The 24,483-nt window shown below is 41.9% G+C and overlaps 1 protein-coding gene across 1 annotated transcript in view; it reads right to left on the bottom strand.

Moving 5' to 3' along the window:
- MDGA2 (MAM domain containing glycosylphosphatidylinositol anchor 2) overlaps window positions 1–24,483 on the bottom strand; it is a gene marked incomplete at its 5' end in the record, with an annotated part of 252,942 nt that overhangs the window by 30,472 nt on the left and 197,987 nt on the right. The window contains one exon of the mRNA XM_027795564.2: window positions 2,370–2,547. Within this exon, the coding sequence (XP_027651365.2) occupies window positions 2,370–2,547 (178 nt within the window). The remainder of the gene's footprint in view (window positions 1–2,369; window positions 2,548–24,483) is intronic.

The raw sequence follows: 24,483 nt of genomic DNA, 5'->3' as shown, positions 1-24,483 counted from the left end.
ATGCCTTTTATGCTGCATGGGAATGTTCTTTCTGCCAGCCAGGGGCTAGAAATGTAAATCACATAACGCTTCATGAAAACTTCCAACTCAGCATGGTTGTGAGCTAGAGCCACGACCTCAATCAACCTCCTGAGACTTGGCAGAGTACAACCACCAACAAGAAAGAGCAGTAGTGACTGAGTGACCTAAATGTTGTTTAGTTTCTCCTTATAGGAGCACTGATCAGTATTTAAGTCATGGGAGAAATTTTGAGGTCCATGGAAGAGGGCAGTGGCTGCCTGGCATGACCAGGCTGTGAGGACACAAGTCTCCTTATCGCAGGCAGCACGCAGAGATTGGGATGGCTGCAGAGAAATCCCAAATGTCTGAATGAAGCTTCTTCTGATCACCTTCAGGAAGGCCCTGGGTCTTTCCCCTGTGCATGTGGGGAGCCCCGAAGAGACTGATCTACTGCTAAGTGTCAGGAAACAGGAACTTATAAGAGTAAAGATGTCCAGTGAGAAGCCAAGGTCCAACAGGAGTTGCAGCAGAGTGGACATCTTCTCCTCATTTGTATGTTCATAGATCTAGCAAACGAGTCCTTTCTTCGACTGAGAATTTGTTCTCATGAGCTTTGGGAAATGCAGACTTTGCAAACATTTTCCTGTAACAGGCGCAACCTCATCCATCACCATCATTAGCAGATCTGGCATTTAGTGAAATGTGCCATTACCTTCTTTAGAATTGATACTTGAGATTGCTTAATGTAATTTTCCCCTTGATATTAATACAGTGATAAAAATAATTTATGATGAGATTGAGTAGAGCTGAGCTAATCACTGATCATGAAGAATTGCACATATGATGCACAAGACATTTAATTTTTTTTCAGATTTGTTCACAACATTAAATTATTTGATAATGATTCTTTAAAGTAATTCTCGATCTGTACGTTGCTTTTGCCCTTCCACTGACTGTCAGTTCCCAGCTTTGGGCTCTTTTAGGCATCTGCATAGCGCTAATTACTGTTGGATCCAGCTCCTGCAGCAATTGGACCTAGCTGTGACTTGATGTGTGTGTCACTGGCTTTTGTTCTGTGGGATTATCAAGGTTCTGCGTGACAGATTCTTAGATAGAATCACAGGATGGCTTAGGTTGGAAGGGACCTTTAAAGGCCATCTAGTCCAACCCCCCAGAAGGGACATCTTCAACTCCATCGGGTGGCTCAGAGCCCTGTCCAACCTGGCCTTGAATGTTTCCAGGGATGGAGCATCCACCACCTCTCTGGGCAACCTGTGCCAGTGCCTTGTCACCCTCAGCGTAAAAAATTTCTCCTATATCTAGTCTGAATCAACCCTCTTTCAATTTAAAACCGTTACCCCTTAAAGACCTACCACAACAGACCCTACTACAAAATTCTGTCCCCAGACGGTAAATTCATTTCATGATTCCATGTTTACAGATATCCCTTCCCCACCCCTCCCCCCACCACACACTTCCCTTTTTCGATTATAAACCCTTCCTGCTCAGCACATCAGATTCCCGTTGCAAACTGCACAATGGTACCTTTAGCAGAGCCACTTTCACTCTAAGGTACCTCTTGGCCAGTAATTTTAATTTTTTGCAGAAGAAAAACAAGAAAGCGATTCACCTTTCATTAAATAAATACCCTAAGAAAGGTATTTTGATGGATTTTTCAGAGGTCTAGGAATTAACTCCTGGTAATGCTGGAAGACTGAATAGAAGGATGCATGAATACTGTGTTTTTCTTGTTAAAGTGGACAAATCTTTGACATGTCATGACCTTCTAGAGGAAAATGTATAATGCCCTTATCCACTTGCGTAGGAGTAGCAATGGTCTTTTTTTTTTTTTCCAAATCATTCACATTCAAATAAAAACTTCTCGGAAAGTGCTCCGTATGGGGGAAAAAAAAAAAAAAAGTATTTTGATGATAACATGACACTGATTTGACACTGTCAGAATACTGCTTTTGCAGATTTTTCTTCAAAACTCATCGCCCTTCAAAGTGTTCAAAGTAAGGACAGAGTTTTGAACTGAGCTATTTCACAAAGCTAACATTAATTTCTGCTATTTTTTCCATTATTTCACAAAAACTTTGACATGATTTTGCATTTTGGCTGTTCAGAATTTTTTTACAAATTTTTTTTTTTGTGATTGTGAGTCTTCCCAGAGGTGGAGACTTTCATTTCTACCCAGTTTTACTTGCAACTCTCCTTCTTGGAAGCCGACCCTCGTCCCATGCAGCATTATTTGCAGGACTGGTAACCAGTTCACACAGTGCAACCCAGTGCGGCCATACCCTGCACTGCAGATTGAATGGTGCAAAATGCATTGCAATGTATTTGCTTATACTCAAAGGTCCGCTTACCACTATACTTGATGACCCGAATAGTTGAGTCCCCCTCCCCAAATCTGGTGATGGGCGTTAGACGGACTTCATATGCCTCTGGCTTGATCAGCTCAGTTAGGTTGTAGGTAATTAATTCTCCCTTTTGAATATTTCCATTCACTGTAATTTCCTGTTCCCACCAACGCTGTTGTCCAGCCTAAAATCAAAAGAAGAACACAAATGTCAGAGCTTTTGGGACAGAAATTGTCTTCACCTTAGAAATGAACAGGAGCACACGCCAACCTGTGCATCCCTTGGTGCTTCCTTGAACCTTCAAATGACCCAGGAGAATTAAGAGACACAGCAAGACCACGAACCTCCCTGAAATAACCCACTACTGAGCATTTCTGTAACGAACAGAGGAGATCACAGATTGCAAACCCGTTTTACCAAGAGGCCTGTCTGCCATCTGCCTGTTTCTGCCCATGCTGGTCCCACACCAAACCTCGGACCCAAGCAAGGGCTGCAGGCAGCGTACAGCACCATTTGGGGCATGCAGGAAAAGTATGGCGTTAAGTCAGTTCAGGAGGATTTCTGATGCTCATCACAGACTCCAGCACCTGGTTTGTGAGCACACTCACACAGGACTAAGCACTCGCTGTGTGGTGGCATGCAAGCGCCCAAGCATCCAAGCAGGTGCTGTAGCAGTTTTCAAAATCCCACTGAATTCTTCCATCTACAGTAGACTAAATTTCTTTGCGTATCTGCTCCTCTGTTTAAAACCTACTTGTCAAAATGTTAAATAACGCTTCTCTTCTTTAAAGTCAAATGCTGTTCTGTTTGTTTAGTCAGCTTAGTGATGCTGAATTTACTAGCTCTCAAACGCTAGGCCTTCAAACCCAACCCGGTAAATTGGCTTCTCCTGTCTAGTAGCCCCATTCCCTCCATGATTTTTAAAAAATACTGGCGAACCATAGTGGCAGACGTGTTTTCTGCCACTGTGCACACCAGGGTAAGACAGCCACGGCTCCATGAGTTGGGTGCTGCCTCCTCGTTAGAGCAACGAGGTTTCACAGCTATCATTTGAGGCATCATTTGAAGCGAATAAGAGCACATTGAAAAGCTGAAATGCGGTTTCATTTCCAAGCACTTACCACTTCTGTTGATGAGTGAGAAAGAAACAGTTTAGCCATTAATGGCCTTAGTGCATAATTATCAGCCATCCTTATAGTCTCAAAGATGGATGGATTGCAGAGAACAATGAAAGTCAGTATGAGCAAACAAGAGACCATTTTATAAAAAAAAAGAAGCAAAGATTTCTGTGCTTTATAGACTGTACAGTGTTTTCAGCATCAAAATCCAGTGTCTTTTATTCAAATGCTTTACCAAGAAATGAAAAGGAAAAAGAAATCTAATTACGAAGGCAGAGCCACAAGAAAAAAGTGCCACATTGCCTCTAACATTAACTAGTTTATAGATAAGCAGAAATCATACACATTTTGGGCAGCAGAGTGACTTGATATTGCAACATTACTTGCCAATACTCTGCCTTATTACAGACACTATCTGTGGAAAACAAAGGAAAAATCATTAAATATTTACCACACGTCCCAAGACAACTGTACAGGTGCACTGATGCTAAAATGAGATGTTCTACTAAGCTTACTACACCTGTCAGTGTGCTCAAGTTCTTACCCATTACATGTTCACCAACACAGAGCTTATTAAGGACAGAAAACCTTTTATTCCAAAACTTTAATTTGCTGATGCAATAAACATGTACACTGAAATCACTGAAAGCTAGTACTAAATCTACCATGCTTCATCCACATAAACTAAATCTGCAGCAATATTAATAGACTCCAACCTTCAAATTCATAGCAGTGGGACAGAGATGTCAATACTTTTATCATTAAAGCATGTTACACAAGTACAGCTATACGCCCATTAAATAAAACTCAGACTGCAAAGCAAGAGAAGTTCTTAAGAAAGCTGGGATGATGGAACAGCTCTAGACACCAGCTTTGCTTTGCTACCCCCAAAGTCAGTGTGTGTTTTCCTGCACTTTGAGCATTTGCAGAGCTTGAGTTAGACCAATGCTGAGCACATCTGAGATGTTATTTCAAGTTTTCTGCTCTTGCACATGCCTTAGGCTCAAGTGGCTCTTCAGGGCTGGGCACTCGGGGGTTAAGTCATGCATAGGAGAAACGTTATAACCCCTCCCCCCACTCCCCCCACCCCCCAGATTTGGTTAAAAATGTAAAAACAGGTTACCATAAGGAAAAACCATATTGCCGCCTGCCCGATGTGCAAGGCAGGGGTATGCTGGTTAATACAAACCCTGCACGTGCACAAAGCAGCCGCCTGCCTTTGCACCCCAGCCCTCCCACCAGAAAGCTTTTGGATAGATTTGTGGGTGTAGAGTGGGACAAGAGTTAAGTGCATTGCTGAGGGGCCTGGGCACACCAGCACAGGCTGGGAACTGCGAGCCCTGAGCCCAGAGATGCTGCAGCTCAGCAGTCTGCAGCGTGTGCCCTGAGCAGCATCACCAGCATCACCCGAGTGTCTGCCCCAACCGCATCACCCTTCCCCTGTGGCAAACATTAAAATGACCCACTTCATGATACGAATGAAATGTCCACCACAGCTCTGTAGACAGCCTGGACTGTGGAGCATTCCTCTGTTAATGGTCTCCCAAGGCCACTAAGCAACAACAGAGTTATTAAAGGTAATAGAGATACTGAAAAGATGTGCATTTATATTGTATCTTTAAAGGATCATCACAGTGGAGCTTATGAAAAACTTCAATTCGACAGATTTAGTTAGATACCAACTTTCACAGGTCTTTGTACCTAAGTACTGAGACCAGCAGAGGATGAAACACAAGGTACAGGCTGTGTTAACAAAAGTCTTTGCTCCTTGTCTCTAGATACCCATGAATAAGAACATGCCACTGAACCTGCTTCACTCACATTTTACAACGTGTTATTTTGACATCCCACAGCTCACAACACATCAGGGCAACGGTTCCTCCCGTTCCCTGCTCTGCCTACCAGCAGCCTTGTTTTTATGCTACATGCACCTCTCCCGCTCCCACCTCATGGAAACCTTCCTGGCATGGCTGCAACCCGGGCGCTCAGGAGCAGAGTGACAAATGCTGCACGTGGTTGACAATATGGGTGGAGAAGTCTGTGAAGGTGCAAGGACGTGTTTCTGCTTCTTATGCCTGCCAGGTAGAACAGCAATTGAATTCTGATCTGCACTAAATGCTCACAACAGAGATGCACAGATCATTTAAAACATTGCAGACACAAACAGAGGGGACACTGGGACCTTTCATATATGTTGAATAATGCATAAGGCACCGTGCACCTTCACGAGCTGTCAGGGAGCCCTCTCAGTAACGGATAAGCCTTGTCTTGAGTAGACTGTTGTCCTTGAGAGCAAAGTGATGAGTGTGCTGCACAGAAGTTACTAAGGATAATTACAGGAAGATTTAGGCTGTATTTTTAAAGCAGTGCATGGGGAATTTGCCCATATGGATCTTCTCGCTGGAGCCCTGTGGACAGACGCTCGCCTTGCCTAGCATGGTCAAACTGGAAAGCCGTCCCACAGCAAAGCTGCTGCCCTCAGGGGAGAAGCTGCAAATGAGCCTTTGTGAATGCTTGTGTATTTACCAAGTTACCTAGCCAGTCAAGTAAAATGAGCTGCTATTTTAAATGTGCAAGTATTTGGGGGTTTTTATTTCTTAAACATAACTTTTACATTTTCTAAACCCAACATGGCTATTTTTAAAATGTCCTTCAAGTATATCAAAAAATGCAAAAATGGCCAAGGTAGATGAGAACTTTTTTCTCAAAGTGAAACCTTTTCATTCACACACCCCGGCTGCCATACTGAAAAAAAAAAAAAAAGAAAAAGAAATCCTGAAAAACTCCATTCTACCCATTATTTCTAGCCTTACCAAACTGTGGTAGGAGCTGAATTCACTATATTTTTATAGCCAGTGATTACAGCAAGGCACTTAGTGCAGTTCCTGGCACAATTTCTCAAAAGCTTTATCATGAAGACTGAATATTTTATCTGAAATACATAGCTGATTTTAAAATGAAAATGATAAGCAGCAACTTATAGAATTCACAAATTGGGAACAAATTTATATGCAACTATTTCAGCCCACAAATGGAAACCTAAGGTCTATTTTTTTATTATTATTATTATTTTGTTTTGCCTAAACAGCTCCCAAAAAAAGTTGAGTGATGCACTGCTCTGCAGACCTCACAAAGGCTACTGCTCCTCCTAAAGGAAAATTCCCTGATGTTACTTCCATTACAATAGATTCCAATTGATTAATTTTTTTTTAATTAAATCAAACTTTTGAGGTGAATACAAGTAATCTTCACAAGGAAGACTAAAACTATTGACTATGCTCCAGAAGTGAGCGGTATACTACCAAACATAATTTCATGCCTGTGTCTGTCCCTTTCACAAAGATCAAGAATCAGAGAAACATAAAATTCTGGAGAAAATTTCCTAAATTTCAACACTAAAAAAAACCAACCCACTTTTTTTGAAATAGACATCAGTGTTTTCTTAAGCTACATGTTTTATGCTGTCATGTTGGCTGCCAATTAAATTTGTGGGTACTGTATTAACAAAACAGAGCTTCCAGATGTGTGAGCTACTACTGACTTTCTAGTGGTTGTTTGAAGTGAGCTAGCCCTTGCTTTAGAGATGCTTCTGATTCCTACTGCAAAAATATTCCCTATTACACCTTGTCTTTGGATAAGGAAATTCTGAAACTGAGACTTCAGCAAATAATTTTAATAATTAATACTTCATGTTTAAAGTTTACAATTACCAAAACTAGTCATGAATTTCTATCAAATTTAGTTGCTGCTTTAGAGCATCACTCTTTTCTACCACCACACAAACAAAAGCAATAAAGAAGCTCCATTATTTTATTCATTCTGAAAGCAAAACAATTTGATTTTTCATTTCAGTATTATGCATCTTAAGCCAGTGCTGGATATTGGTATTTCTCCATAGGAAGCAACACATATCTTTTTGCCTTGCAATCAACACCAGTGCTGTCCTAATTCTTACTTTCACCATGGAAACCAGAAAAAAAAAAAAAATCTCAAAATTGTCACTAGGTTTGACACAAAATATCCCCCTTGCTTGATTTTTCAGCTCTGCTGTTGAGCAAATACATAAAGAAAACCAGTATCTGCACAGCTTTTGCCACATTCGGCTTTCAACCTTCTCTTTCCACCAGGAAAATAAACCCCACGGTTGCAGTAGAAGGGAAGTGGTGGCATGGGGCATCACTCCTGGAGCCTGGGACATCCCTGCCCCATCCCTGCTAGCAGCCTGGGCACCGCTGCGGAGCCTCTTCCTGAACCTGGTGTGAAACAGCAACGGCACCTTTGGCTGACAAATACTGAAACTGTTGAAAATAAGCGTAGCAGTCGAGCTTTTTACTTGCTGGTACAGGAGAAGTTGAAAAAAAATGGAGGTCGGATCTGTACGGAGTCAGAAAGCCATGCAACCAGGTGGAGGAACAAGGGGTCTCTAATAGAATATTTTTAGAGGTCTGCGTGATGATGAGGCACCTAACACCAACCCTGAAACATCCAAGACACCCTAAAAATAGGATTTAGGTTCCTACAATGCCCTGGGGCAGTTGAGGCTCCTAGCACGGAACTGGAGAGGCTCTGCAAAGCCCTGCACGTGGGAGGCACACAACGCTCTTGGCCACTCGCTGGTTGACATTAAAGCACCAAGAACACCCCAGCCCCCTGCCCTTGCTCCTGCAGCACTCTCTGCTGGCCTCCAGAGATCCGAGCATCTCTCTCAGCTCCCTTGGATGGGAAAGAGAAAATCCCCATCAGCTGCTTCCTTGAAATCACCTGTATGGTGCACACCTGTGCTTTTTCACATTAAAAAGTCAAGACTGATGCTTCAAAGAGAGAACACACAAGCAAACACACAACCATAACACCTCTGCCTGCATGTCAATTCATGTGTCCAGAGCTTTAGAATTAGTAAGAATCAGGATTTGCTTGAAAAAGAATTTTTGAAGGAGAAAAATTCTTATAATCAAAGCCCTTTGCCTTACAAAGATAAGGAGAAAATACATTTTGGGAAATTTACTTTGACCAAGCTGAAACAACAGCTTTTCAATGGTTTGTGGATATTTGTAAAGCACTAAGGAGAAATCACATTAGTCCTGGAGCATTTATCAGCATTATCATGTGCCTTACCTTTAGCAAAGCATACCTACATTTAGTCAATCCAGAGCACAGAAGGCTTCACAGAGACTCCTTTTTTCTTAAGTTACCTTTGAGTATTCGGAAATCTTTGTTCCCTAAAGCTAACAGAAAAGCAAAATGTGTTTCCCTGACCTCAGAGAAAGAAGACTGTAAAAGTGTGACAGTGTTTTATTGCAGCAGGCTGAAAACATCTCCTCTGTGCTGTCAATGAAAGGGTATTTATTCTGTGCCTGTTGTTGAGAAACACTATATTCTCTAAATGACTTGAACATATAGATTTCTTGAAGAAATTAATCCTATGGGATGATTAAATATTGATTGCTTATATGCACAGTTATGTTTATAAAAAATAAACACATCCTTCGTCCATTGTACTTGGCCTATTGATTTCAACTATAAATTTCTTCATTGACTCTAAAAGTCAGAGAAGCATCTCTTTAATTAATGATAACTGAATATAATGTAAATTAATCTACTGTATACTCCTATTAAGAACTGTAGCAGTCTTTACGGTAATTTCTTTACAATTTATAACAACAACAACAATTGATTTTCCTTAATAAAAAAAAGAGTTTTCTTTAGCAGCTATATATATAAAATAGTGCTGTTCAGTTCAGGGGCAAATAGTTCCATCTACGCATCGCAGAGGGAAAGCTCCCATTTCGTGTTTAGCTTATTTCTGCCACGGAAATCCAGTGGCTGCTCTTCTTTAACAATTTTGCCCAGCAATATAATCAGAGCTATCTGGTTTTGAACATAAACCTTATGAGGTAGGTGGCTCCTGTGTCATCTTCATTTCAAAGGATAGTTACAGCCCTGAAATGACTCACAGTGAGAAATATCTGTAAATTGGGCAAAAACAACAAGGTCAGCTGCAAAGCATGTTCTGCCATGCTCCTCATCAGTTTATTTTCCACTGTGCATCATGTAACACTGCTCTTGTTGACTCCTCTTTTATTTTCTAATATTCTCACATGCCATAAGTGGAGCTGCCAATACCTCACGCTTGTTTCTATGCTGAGCTGGTACCTGCTCCCTGCTCTCCTGCAAACACGGACACCAGCTGCTCTTGAGGCAACAGGGACCAAGAGGTTTGAGCCCAGAGTGAGCACTCCAGCAGGTCTGCTTGCTGGAGCCAGGGACACAGACATGCCAAAGCACCCTGAGCGAGGCTGGGCACCGTCATGGGGCTGGAGGAACGCAGGGCCACCTCTCCGTGGGCAGGACCTGTGCTGAGTGCTGTCACCAGCACCCAGCGCTCAGCCTACCTTCATCAGGAGTCTGGGCATACAGGAATGGCCACGACACGATAAACCTCCTGTTCCCCTCTTTTCTGCCTGGAGAACGGAGTATCTGAAGCACATTTAACAGTGGGCACAATCTTTTGCAATTAGCCAACTTCTAATCCGTAAGAACAATCACAGGCATGTAATCAACTTTCTGCTTGCAGGATTATATTAACACTCATTCTGTATTTGCTCCTAACCATTCATTTTACTTATTTTGTGTTTACCACGTTGTGTAATTAGTTTTATGTGGTACGCATAAAAGCATTAAAAAAAAAAAAAAAAAAAAAAAAAAAAAAAAGAATTCTCTCTTTCTTTCTTTTTCAAGAACCTAAAAGTCCCCGAGTCTTTAGTAATTAGGAGCTGGGAGTCCAAAGATGCAGAATGTTATAGACGCAGGTTTTATGGGCTACAAGTTGATGGATGAGTGGTTCAGAAGTCAGAAACATCTGTCCACGATCCAAATTTAGGGCCTGATATTTGAAAAAGGAAGAGAAAGGAACAATTTAAAGAAAGCTGGTATGTGAAAGCTGGAAGCTAGATGATCCAACAGTTAAGTCCTCATTAAATACGTATTACAGCTCAGGTTTTAACAGCAGGGTGGAGAATCGTAACCCAGGAGAAAAGAGAGGTCATTTTTATCAGAGGAAAATCAAAATACGGCACAAATATCTGCTAGCAACCTCTTATTTGGAGTCAAAATACACTGCCTTCTGTTTCGCCATACAAATGAACGATAACAAAACCATCTTTTAAGATAGGAATTAGGACACTTCAGTCCATTCGCTAAGGAAACCAATCTAGGATTTTTCATAGCTGGAAGGCTGTTGCTGTTTCTTTGTTTTGAACGATCTTGCGCACAGGGAAAAGGAGTAAACTCTGGATTTGTAATAGGTATGACTTTCTTTAATCAGAAAGGCAATATAATTTATCCCTGTTCACTTTTTCCTTTGTGGCAAACTTGATGCATACCTGTACAGGCACGGGTATGAGAACTGTGCTACGGCACAGGCAGGAAATTATAGACTCCAGTTTGCAGCCAGTGACCATGCAACCTTCACAGAAATCCCTTTCACGAGCACATAATATAGATTTGAATATGTCTGACCCTGTACGCTGCTGAATGAAAACAGAAGTTAAAACCACAATAAAGCCAAACGGTGACCAGGAGGAAGCGTACGGAGAAGTGACCTGCTCCGGGCTGCTTGAAGAGACTTTCTCATTATCAACTGACTGGGACCGCAGACATCTGTAGACGGAAAATAAAGGAAAGGCAGGAACTTTAATCTTTCAAATAACAAGCCTGAACAAGTTACTCTCTGGTTTACAGGTACCGGTTGACTTTTTATTACTTCTTTAAAGCAGAGCTGTTCATTTTCTAGGTCACTGTGGCTGCATCACTGCCGGCGGTGCAGGGAACGTGTCTATTGCCTGCTGAGGAGCAGAGCAGCCACCGTGGAGATCAGAGCTACATACCCTTTGTGTCTGCTCTGGGAAAGGCTCACTTGTTTCATTCGCTTTCATCCTGCTGACAGTAAATATCAGAGAGCTGGAAGCACTCGCTCATCACTGCTTGAATGCTTGTGCAACTCGGGGTGCACTAACTGGTATCATTTATACAAAACCCACCTGAATCCCTCTTTGGTGAAAGACAAGCTATGGAAAGGGAGCACCTCTGCCTGACACCCAGATGGCACCAGAACCGTTCTGAGCAGCTGCAGGTGAAGCCACTGCTGGCACCCACTTAGGGAGCTGGTACGGAAAAGCACAGATCCTCACAGCTGCTCAAGCAAAATGGAACATGTGCTCAGTGAAGCAAGAGCTTGAAGGTAAGGTCCAAAAGTGCATTTGTTCTGGGTGGATAAACTTGCAGGAGTACAGAAACAAAAAGCCACGTTGGGGAGCATTTTTGTATGCACTTTGAAAACAAACAAGAAAATGTCAAGGCAATTCAACATGTGAAGTTTCACAGCCTTTTACCACAAACTTCTGATTTTGCCTATGGTCCTAATCTGATGCATGCTATGCTATATGTATTTGCTAGTTTATTTCATGAGTTTCAGGCTCTTCCCATGACTGAATTCCACTTTATCATTGACCATTTAACGAAAGCAGCTATTGGAGTCCTGGCCATCTCCACGGGCTGACCAGGGGACACGTATAAGGATGCTTTGAAATACAAAAAATTGGAAGAATCTGGGTCACTAATTCCAAAGCCACAACCAAAGCTGAAATACATTAATGTCATAATATTCTTCAGAGAGCTATTACTGAGACAGAAAAAAGTTCCTTATGTGCAGACGATGTCTTGGCAGACCTCAGCACCTTCAGAAACAACTAGAGGGTGACCAAACCTATGCAGTTCACCATGATGAAAGACATACGAGGTTGTCCTCATCCTTCATTTCGAGTGCTGAGCAGGATAGTTAAAAATGAAAGGCTGTGTGCAATGGTGACCCTGAGAAATGGAAACTTCCTGTACTCTGCACTGCTTTTTCCATAAATGCTACATGCAGGAGGATTTATAGTCTCCTGAGTTACACTGTGATACAGAACAGGTGTTCTGATGGCGTCGCACATGCCAGTTTTATTGCTGATTAGTTTGAATGCAACCTCACTCCAGGATTTAAATCAAAAAAGCAAATACCAGTCAGCTATTAATGACAGAGGTGTTGCACCCATCAGATAACTTTACTCACAGGGCCCAAAGGGTTGCACAGAAAAGAGGCTGCACCTCATGCTGACCGCGTTATCATAAAAATAATGGAATGATTTGGGTTGGAAGGGACCTTAAAGATCCTAGTATTCCCCTCGGCACTTCAGGACTGGCAATTGCTTGCTCCCAGACCTTGCCATAGCACCCCCAGTGCCACTTCCCTTCTCTGTGGCTGAGGTCTATTCTGCTCCAGGATCAAAGCTCACCTGAGCAGTACGACAAGTTGGTGTTTCCTGATTATCATATTGGTGTCTAATATCAACTGCCTGTGCTATTGCTTTCTGTATGGTTTTGGAACTCTTCTTGAAACACAGTTATCTACAGTTTGAATAAAAATGTGAATGCTCCTAAGAAGCCAAGTATAAAAAACTTTTAAAAAAATAATTATCTTTCTTCTTGTGGAACTCAGTAATATAAATGCATTCAGGGCTGTAATATGTGGCCCTGATCACAGCACAATGAGTGAGTATCTTCATTGCTACCATCACTCATGAAGTGCTAACCCTGTTAGGTTCCACCATGCCACGTTTGGCCTGACCCACAGGAGATGTACCCTCTCTGCTTGCATTTTAATGGGAATGGTGGAAACTCCCCTCGACTGAAAGCAGGCAGCATGATTTTGCCCTTGGTAAGGGTCACAGTTTGCGCTTCTCTAATGTGGTGGACTCAAATCAGTCAAAACATTGAATGTGATGACACTGCCTTCAGGTTAATGTATTTTTTATTTATTTTTTTACCCTCCTTAAAGGCTAAAATGTGAAATAAACCAAGAGAATCCATTTTTTAAGATGTAAAAATTGGCTGCCTCACAGATGAATTCACTAAAATCTCCAGGATCAAACAGGAGCTGCACTGTTCTCAGCCCCAGCAGAGCAGGCTGCCCTGCTCTTTTTCTACCGCTAGACATCTACCAAAAGAGTTTTTTCAATTTTTAATCCCTGTTTTGTTGGGCATTCACAAGAGGTCGGTTAATTATTAACCCACATTAAGGTTAGTTTTCAGAGCAAGTTTCCTCATCCCTCCTCAGTGACACCAAATTTGAAGTTCATGTATTGGGAAACTGGGCTGGTGCTGACTCTCACACTTCAAAGCATGTGGCACAACTGCATCACGGGTGAGACGGGCACTGCCAGCAACACTACTGCCAGCAGCACAGACATGGGTTTGCGTATTAAGCTGCAGGTTTATCTGCAATAGGCAGACCATTATTTTTATTAGGGCAACAAGAGGTATAATTATCCAAGTGGCATCAAGATTAAGTTCCTAAGTTTAAATTAAATATTTCATGTTTATATGAACGACTAGATTTCCGTGATCAAGAACCTATCTATCCCAAGACACATTTCATATTTCAGCGGGGACAACTTAGTATCCCACAACGCTACAACCTTCTCCAGATGGATCTCAAACAACAGATGAACTAACTCATTTTCTTGTTATGTCTAAAAGCTGTTCACAAATGACCATGTTTTTTTCATGCAAAATAATTACATTGTGGCAAATTAATGACTGTAGCTGCAATCAAGGCGACCAACCCAACCCTCTGAAAGTACGGCACGCTGGCGCTTTGCTGCTTAGTCAATACTATGAACAAGCGAGGTTGTCTTGGTAAATGAACTGGAAAAACAGGGCTGCATTTTAAGCAACCTACATGAGTCTGTGCATAAATAGATCAAGGAGTAATAACGTGATAAGACAAGTGCATGATGCCAAAGTGCATTTCTAAGGAATGTGAACATACTGATTTTGCTTAACTTTTTAAGTAAGAATGAATTTTTGCCCATAAATAAGTGCTCAACTGTCAGATATGAATGTTTCAACAAACCATTTCTTAAATGCTTAAGACAACTGCTGCACCAGAGGAAAGGAGATAGCCACTACATGTTTAACGAAGTCCTCAAAATGTAAATGTGATGTTTTAAATCAGCTCAGAAACACAGATGTATTGCAGTAGGATGTTCATTTGCTTATTGAAAGGCAATATGGTTTGTATTCAATTTAAACATACGTATGTTTCAGAGAATAAAGAACACGCTTAACAACAAAAGAATGGATGGAGCAGTTGTCTATAGGAACAAATCACTCTCACCCCAACAATTTACAATTTTTGTAATGCACGTTATTTGGTGAAAGCCTGTACTTAGTACATTGGCTAGTATTTTCTGATTTAGCTGCAAGCATCCCTCGCCTAGGAGCAAGCAACACCTGTGTTTAAGGAACTGCCAACATAAACGCATTATTAAGAAAAGGATAATCTCATTTACCATCTCTTCTCTCCAAACTGCAACTAAGATTTCCACAGGACTTTTAAAAACAAAGAAATCCTTCCTGGTCTCAGGTGAACACAGACAGTACATCACTGTGGAGCAGAATCAGATTGCATTTCATAGTAGCACTTCTTTCTTGGTTTTATTGGCAAAACGTATTTTTTTCAATTATTTTTTCCCCTAAATTACATATACCTCTTTCAGTAAGGACAGAATTTATGGTGACAGACAGTGAGACTATGCCCAGTAAAAAAATATCCAGGTCTTTAGCAGACATCTAGGATTCCTTATCTATTAGCTTAAGACCAATACAAAGGTAAGACTACATAAAGGTAAGAGCTGGTTTTGCAGAAACCTGAGGGTAGAAGACAAGGGGGCATCCCAGCAAGAAGCCCTGATCTGCAGAGTTCCTAGTACTGGGGTCTGTCCTGCACCAGTTGCCCCTCATACAGTCATTAAGGCTGTTTACAGGGGCTAACATTGGTGAAGCCTCAGCTTTGGTCACTGGTAAGTAGTCAATTCACCTCATTTTTTTATTTTTTTTTTACGTCTAATGATCTGCAGTGTTCATTTTGGAAATGCACTCATTAACAATGCTAGGGAAAACCCAGGCAGACCTCGAACAAATTTAATAGTTTCGGTTCATACACCATCTAGACGTGCAGATACTTATTCAACCTGAGCGGCCTTAGAAACAGATCAGAAAGCTCAGAAGATAAATATTCCCTTTACAGGTTGTCAGAATTGCTCATCCCAGTGCAGAAGGGAGATGCTAAGGAATGTGACAGCCGCCTTTGCTACGCAAGAACACTTCCATTTGTTAACAAAGACCAGAAATACAGCAAATACTCAATACCCTGCTGACAGAAAAAACATCAACAGGACTTCTGTTGCTGTGAAGTATTGTGCAGCAAAACTCCATGTTTGAGTTTCGTAGCCCTTGGAATCTAAGCTCTTTGGCTATGCTCTGTAATTCTGCCAAGAGCTGATGGTACCCTCCTGTCCCCTGGCCGCAGCGCTGAACTTGAGGATAACTTGCCCAAGAGACCAAACGTAAAGTCTATGGACACTGAGACATGCCTCAGGAGGGTGGTGAGGAGAAGCACTGCACAAAAAAGTCTAGCATGAGGGTGACAGCATCTGTTCTCAGTGACACCAGATGTCCAGATTTCAGGTGAAGTGTCTCTGAGGGTGAATCTTGATGCTGCCTTCAAATACACAGAGGCAAAATCCCTCTCCCAAAGAGAGTCCTACTAGCAGTGAATATTTCTGAACTTTCTCTAAGTTTCAGGTTGATAAAATTATCTCAGAGGAATGCTGTGAACAGAAGTTCATCACAGCCCATGAAATAAAGCACGGGTGTATCCTGCCGACACAGGAAGAACGCAGCGAATCTATCTTTAGAATAGGTCTTGAACATGAGAGAACAAAGAAGACATAAGGACACTTATGGAACAGTCAGAGGGAAAGAGGTGAAGCTCATTCAGTGAACAGTATTTATTCAGTGGGTGAAAACAGCTCTATTCTGGCATTATTTGATTTTGGGACACTTTATAGTGTCAGGAATAGCGTACTTCAAGCTACTCCTGTGTGCATGAAGGCTGCATGCTAGGGGAGATGCTCGCTCTCCATGCAAGGGGCAGAGGCAGCAGTGAACTCACTGACATGGGATGATACAAAGATCAAAAGTGCAAATAGTCTCAAGGAAACTCAATCAGTTCAGGGAAGAATGGTACGTGAGGGGCCACAAAATGTAACAGCTGAGGAACAAGCTTTGCCTCAGACACTTAGCCACCTGCATTCCCCTTTGGGCTGCACCTCTCCTTCAGTGCCCATGGCTCATCTGGGGTGCTGATAAACACCTGGGATAACAGACCTACACCTTGAGCAAGTGCAACTATTGCCAAGTTTTATCCTGACATCCTAACATATTTTAACGGGATACCTGGAATATACTATGCAATTTATGATTCTTAGGCATCGATGCTGCTCTGAAACTATCTTCACTAAAATCATGCCTCCTTCATCAGAATGAAGTTTCTGTAACGCTCAAAGGCCTTTTCAAATATTTATCTATGCTACATTTTGCTATGACCGAAAGCCTGCTGCATGCCAGACACTCTCTTATTCATCATGCATTTGCCTAAGGGCATATGCCATAAGTTTTATATAAATTTTCAACATTCAAAGTTTCCTTGCTTTGTTTCTCTGTTAGTTTTCATTTTTGAAAATCCTTTAATATATCTGAACAACTCTATGGCATCACAGGAAATCAATACTAACAAGAAAACCATTACTGTCATTCACAGATTATTTTTAAACAGTCTCACATTATGGAAATTTATATAAAGATAATGACAGAGTAATTTAAGATATTTCTAGGAAAAGGCATACTTTTAGTTTTAAACCTGGATCTGATCAGCATTGAACTCCTGACTGCCCACTGTTTGCATTCACTGGGCATGGCAGCAGGGTGAAAAAGCAGTCATGACAACTCACATCCCGCCTTGCCTGCTCTTCTGCTGTTTCTGCTGTAAGTGGAGCACATTCTCATCAAGGGCCCAGCTTCTGCTGGAGGGGTGGCTCAACACTTTAAAGAAAAACACATCCTCGTTTGGGTGGTGCGGATGATTTGTGCGATGCAGTGCTCAGGGCCAGGCTGGATGGGGTTTTGAGCAACCCGGTCTCGTGGAAGTTGTCGCTGCCCATGGCAGAGGGGTTGGAACAAGATGGTCTTTAAGGTCCCTTTCAGCCCAAACCATTCTGTGATTCTATGAACTTAACTGCTCCTCCTGATGCTCTGGCTGCAGCACACAAAGCCAGCGCCGTGCTTCAGCACGTGCACAGGGAGAGCAGGAAGAGGAGATTCAGCCCTACCACAAGAGTTTAAATAGTGAACAGCAAATAGCTTATATAATAAACCAAATTCCTCCAGCTTGAGTAATTTCTCTCACTAAATTGCTCTTCAGTTCACTCCATTTTCTCCTGCATCTTTCCCAAAGTCTGACTGATATGCTATATTTCTCATCAGTAATCAATTGATATTGCAGATTTTTCTGCTGAGACAAAATAAAGTTGAGTGTGATCACTGCGCACAGGTTGAGGTCAGAGTGTGAGGCTTGATTTTGGCAATTTTGGGCGAGAGCATATGCACCTGAGTACAAATAAGTATTTTTTTCACTGAAGTGAAACGTGCAACAAAAACCTCAAGTTATGTCAACACCACGGCTTCAGGCACAAGAGCTCTTCTCTGTGTGGGATTTGGACTTTAGGGAATTACCACATTGCCATTGTTGGCAGAAGTCAAGGTGACTTGGCAACAGAGAACTCTGGTTCCTGCAATGTATAAAATATACAAAGAGAAATGTATAGATATGCTTGAGATACCCTGAAGTGAAGGATTAGATATTGCCCGAAAATGTAAAGTAGCCCAGGAGTGGGTTCCACAGAGCTGGCTATGAAGCTAGGGAATTCATACAACCTGCCGCAGGTCCACGTTTTATTCTTTTTGAATAATATGATCATACCCTTCCATTTTTTTTCTGTAATTACGTTTTTCGCTTTGACTGGTCCCCATGCTTTCAAAACACTGGTGGGACTCTCCTTGCCTGCTGCACTTCTCTTCCTTATCAGATGTGACCAAAATGAAGACCTGGGTTTAGAAATCACAGGCAGTAAGTTTACAACATTCTGGTGCATCTTGTTTCCTTAAGAAACCAGACTAAAGCATTAATATGAATTAGGTATTAAAGTCAGCAATGAAACAGCAGGAGTTTATACTTATATAACAAAAATCGAGCCAAGGCAGTCCCAGCAGGCAGTAATTGCTTGCATTTAATGAATATGTTAGGTTTTGCCTGTAAATTTCTGTGAAGAAAGGGAGTTTAGTTTTACGGTCCAAATTTTGTGGTAACGTGAACGGGCACAGCTCTGCCTGGGATGTTTTGTCTTTGCCTCTGTAGAAAACACAGCCCACAGCCTCCAGAGCAAGCTACTCTGGATGCACACAGCTCAGATCCCGGACCAGGGAGAGCCGTTACGGTCAGGAGCATCTTAGGAATCAAAGTCAGAGCATCAGGACGTGACAGAAAAAGATGTATTTACATGTAAAATTTTTCCTCTGAATTCCTTAAGAAGGAATCAGTAGAATTTTTTTTCAGAGTTATACGTAAGTGTTTGCCTAATATATCTGCAGACTGGGAGATGTAACCTTTTCTAAATAGCAATTAAAAGACTTTGGTACAAATCTCAAATGACAGCCCTCAGCTTGCTATTTTCAAAATCAAGCCTCAGTCTTGTGAAAAATAAGCATAGGAGGTACCAGTATTGCAAACTGAAAATTGTAAAACAGAACCATTGCTTCTCTAATTCAATTTACCAAACACAAGAAAATCAATAAGAAACGTGCCTTTGCATGTTGCACTCATTTTTTTTGCCAAACTCTCAGTCTCATTTCTCAAGTGCAGAAACAACAGGAAAAAAGCAAAGCCTTGTTTAGACTTCCAAAAAGAAATCCAAGCTGTGAAATTTTCCGGACAGCTTATATGCCTCTGTAGAAGAAGACTTAGAATATTTAACGAGAACAACATCAGAAATATTCCAATATATATGTGAATTTTCAACTCTCTCACTTCCTCCCCTGAAATTAATTACTACAGATGTAATTATTTTTGAATGGTTCTGAATAGAATTTTTGTACACATTTTGATGTATAGCTATTTTACAGGTTCTCCAGCAAGCCAAATGAAAATACCAGCTTGCAAACATCTTTCCCTTTGCAGTAGAATGTGTCATGACAGCACCATGATCCTGACAGAAGGAACATCTGGAGAATTACTACTACCCATCAGGTGGGGGCCTTGAGTGTGCTAAAATAAACAAATTTCTCGTAAGTGACTTTCATTCTAAATACTTCAGTAAATAATGATTTCCATTCATCTATTTCCATTTTTACTCTGTAGGCAGAAAAATGACACTTCTCTGTTCTCATGACTCCTTTACTTGTCACGACTTTCCCTTTCCCTTTTTCACTTTCTTGGCTTCCTGATATATCGTTAAAACAAGCGCTGCTTTTTTTCTCAAATAACTTCTCTAGCATTTGCTCTGGCATTTTCTCTCAACTTCTTTTTAATCAATGCTTAAAATGCCAAATAATTTTCTCCTGTGTCCTGCTTCCCCACCATTAAATTATTCTCTTATGCCTGAGACATGACTTTATTTTAACTCTAGTGACAAGAAGCAGGATCTGACAGAAATGGTGTAACACTGTTCCGGTGGTTCATACAGGGTGGAATCTGTCAGCGCTGCTCCAGGAATATTAAGAAAATTAAAGCAAGCCCCAGAGAAAGTGGCCTGGAGAGAGAGATGGTCCCACAGAGGCAATGGGCCATGCAATGGACTGGGTTATTGAGCACCACCAAGAAGGTGGAATCTGGGCCCTAATTCAGTACAAACACATGCCCGTGTGTCTGAGACTGTATTCACAGAACACAGACACGTCAAAGTCCTTGTGTTTTTAATATAACACTGTCCCTTTTGGTCACTGCAACAGACAATGTGGGCCCTTTAGGGTCTAGGAGGTAACTGGAGTTGCTCTGCTGGGTAAAGGCTGTGTACTTGCTGTATGGACATGGTCCTGCAGAAGAAGCTGGAGAACACACACCCCCTCCACCCTCCCCGTGACTAGGCTGGAAGGCTGGAATTGCTGAGATTAATTACCTTCATTTGTTCTTCCTCTGCTTTCAGATCTGTATCTTCAAGCATGACACGTTATTGTCCCCATTCTCTGCCAACATGCTACCATACATCTTATCTATTGCTCTTGACTATACCCTGCTCTAGCTGTATCCCTAATTTCCAACTTACTCTGCCACACAAGACTGTGGTAGTCCTAAATGAGCATCTCAAATGAACCTTTGTTTAGGCTAGATGCAGCACTTTTTTTTTTTTTTTTCCTGCTCAGATCTGTATTGAGATTTTCCCTTCAGCCGTGGGAAACTGCTACTGATACTCTCAGGTACTAGAATGTGCTGCTCTTGGATGAGGAGTGTGTCCTTCTCTCATTTCCAGCCTGGAAAAAGCTCCTGAAAACCTGGGGGGTGGGAGAATGGATGTGCTCAATTCTTTCTTTCCCTTCTTTGGCACATGGAACTCAGGTGGCAGATGTGCTTGCACATGCCCCCAGATGTACCAAGATGGTTGTTCACCACCTTTATGCACTCTAAATTTGGGCAACCTGCAGGAGAACACATGTGGAAGGAATACTTTAATCTCTGCTTCTTTTGGTGCCAGTAGCCAAAGAGAAGTAGGTATTATATACATTGTGGTCTTTCTCTGCCACCTTCCAAATCTCTCTGCCGAAGGCTGGTGGCAGAACTGGCCATAGACTGAATCCATTGAACTCACAAGGGCTTTCCTCCTTTCAGGAATCAGATTGACCACTTCAAGTCCCTCTTACCCTGCAAAAATTGTCTAGACTGGTCTTACAAGAATGGCAGATCAGACCAGGTTCCTTGCTGTTATCTTTCATCAACTAAAGTGTGTTTTGTTTTGGTTTTTTTTCCTAAGTGAACCAAGCCAGAAATTTCCATGAGAAGAAGACCACATCCATAATAACTCCTTGGAGGGACAGGGCCTGGATGCATAATGCAGAACTGTGCCGTCTCCTCAAGACATGATTGAGGGCTCTGAGCACTATCAGCGCATGAACAGCAGCTCTTACAGTCATTCAACAAGTAAACTCTACGGCCATGTAGTTAGTGCCTCGTTTTTTCAGTTATTTCTCACTGCTCAGGTAGAGAGGAGCACAGCCATGCCCGCTCCCTGGGGCTAGGTGCTCTGTCACAGCAGGCTTGGCAGATGCTGCAGCTCAGCATCCTCAAAGCAGATTAAACCCCAGCACCGGGAATCCACTGTCCACGTGCTGCATCAACGAGAAACACAGAGAGCCTGTGTTTGTTAAAAAAATAATATTAAGCACAGAACGAATCCCCCAAACACAACAACAGGAGTGTCTGGGCTTAAGCAGAAAGCAAAGAGCTCTAAATAATTCCTGTTCCTCCCTGATTCTCCCAGGACAGAGCACCTGTCACACACTACCATGCCAGCAGGACAAACTCCACTGAACAGATTTGTGCTCACCATCACTGCCGCACGCACAGGTCGTAGCTTCAAATAAAGGGGGAGGGGTCGAGCTACAAAATTATCTTAATGACAGACATACACAAAACATAAATGCAGTGATTCTTACAGATTTTCAATTCGCTTCTTAAATTGATTAGTTTTGTTCTTAAAACAATTATTGTTGATGTTACAGAGCAACCACAGAACCCTGAAGGTGCCAGCAGCAGAACAACTGCTTCTGGCATCTGTGGTGAAAGAGGTCCTACCTCCTGCTCGTACTTCTTCGTAAGGAGAACTGAATCATTTTCAGTGCATACACCCCCCTCAGCACGGCACGGCTCCTTTGCTTCAGGCTCTCTGTTCCACCTGCTTTCTGCCTGCATTATACCTCTGGCACAGGACTTTTCTTTCCAGTAGTTTCTGTCGCCAGAAACTTTTCACAACTCTGCTTGCCTGAGCTGGTCAAGGCAGAGGCGTCTCCAGCTCTACAATCTCCCTGTATGCCAGCCACTGGAGACTCTTTCCTGTTGTTATAGTACTGTATAATCTACTTACCGCTAGCAGAACAATTTGTCTTTAAGGAAAATCTCTAGCCTGTCACATTCTATTATCAGGCTCCTTTGCCCTTTAAAAGTTTCATTATTAAGCACATCCTTTGTGTTGCTTCCTACAACAACCTGGCAAATATAGAAACGGTGCTAAACCGCTCTCATAAGAAGCTCTTGTTTTTATAAAATGGCATTAAAAACATCGTTAATATTACAGCCTTCAACAATTCCACAGAAAATTCAGCAAGCCTAAACTGGCTACCAACTAAACATTCCCAAAATACTTCCTAGAGCCTGTCTCAAGGGAAGCAGCCAGGTACAGGTCAGGTGAAGAGGAAGAGAGCTTGCACTCTGATTGCAGCATCCTTAATACAAAAACAATTTACTGATCAGATAAAGGTAATGGTCTTAATCGAATCAGAAGCAGATACCAACACACTGACCCACTACACAGCCCGCTGGCAGTGTTTTGCAATGCATTAGAAGATTAAAACAGAGATTAAGAGCACTTTTTACAACAGCACCACGCTGGGCTGCAGGCTGCTTTCTAGCCCAGACCCTCACTTCGACTTAAGAAACCCTCCCACCCTGCTTCTGCGATGAACTTTGCACAGCCACGAGCGGTGCTTCTTGCCACTCTCAAAGGATGCTCATCCCAGCTTTTGTTGTTAAATAAAACCCATAGCAATATCCAGCAAAAAATGCATTGCTAAGTCAAACTATCTAGCCACAAACAGCTCAGAAGGCAATCTGCTGGTAGCTGGTACAGGTAGGTGTAAAAATAAATAAATAAATAAAAATAAATTAATTACCACCCTTGTTTCAGGGGGAATTACTGCAACACTGGATGTGTGTGCCTGGACCGCTCACTAGCTTCTAAATCACCCATGTTTAAAATGTGGCTTCAGATAGACAAAAGGAAAATATTTTGATTAGCTTGACAGAGTGTTGTCAAGGTAATTAGAGTCAAGTAACTATAGATAAATAGATAATTAAAAGTAAATTAAAATTAAATGGAAAAAAAAAGAAACTAAAAATCCTAACGCAATTATTTTCATTATATATTCTTTTACTTCAGCAAATTATTTTTTTAATTTAATAATTCCTCTCAGGTACTGGGAATAACACAACTGGTTTCTGCTCAGTGATGCAAACAGCTGCATAAACATGTATTAAAAGCCACCAATTTTCATTTCAAATCAGTTAGATTCAGGCAGAGACAAACTCCCAGTTCAGGAGAGCCAGCACCCTCCAGGTATCAAAGCCTTTCCCTGGACGTGTCCCAGTCAACTTAACTGCCACAGAAGTTACACAAGCGAAACCCCATCCACTCGGCATAAATAACATGCTCAGATTGCGTATTTATTTTGCAGCTTACAAAGCTCATCCCTGTAGGAGATCTGCAGGATAACAAAATACTTCCTGCACTCGCATTTTCAAAAATACATGTCTCTCAGAATCTGTCTTAATCCCTGATCTCTTTCTCGCTGCACAAACCATTATTTCAGACATGGAATAACCAAATATATACTTTCTAAATTGATCAATTATGGTATTATTAAAAGAATATCAAGCTCAGTGGCAGAGTGTAGAACAAGACCAAAACAGTATCAGATAGATTTTTGTGACTAAGCAGCAAAATGTCTTCATTCAACTATAGCAGGTCCAGGTTGGGAGCAGGAGCTGGGGGGGGGATGCCCAGTGGTCCCAGTGGTGGTGGGAGGCCTGCGACCCCGACCGGCACAGCACCACAGCACGGCCTCATGCCTCAGCCAGACCAGGGCTGGCAGCCCAGCTGCTAAAATGTGACTCGGAGGTGGACGTGGTGGCCCAGGAGGTGTTCACAGCAAGGCACGTTGTTTCCAAACGATATGTTTTTCCTTAAGAAAGCCTAGCGATGCCAAAACCAAAGCTGTCAGTGTCAATCTCTGGCACGCCT

The sequence above is a fragment of the Falco peregrinus genome, chromosome 1, assembly GCF_023634155.1.
Source record: "Falco peregrinus isolate bFalPer1 chromosome 1, bFalPer1.pri, whole genome shotgun sequence".
Lineage (NCBI taxonomy): Eukaryota > Metazoa > Chordata > Aves > Falconiformes > Falconidae > Falco > Falco peregrinus.
This window is presented reverse-complemented; position numbering and strand designations above follow the sequence as displayed.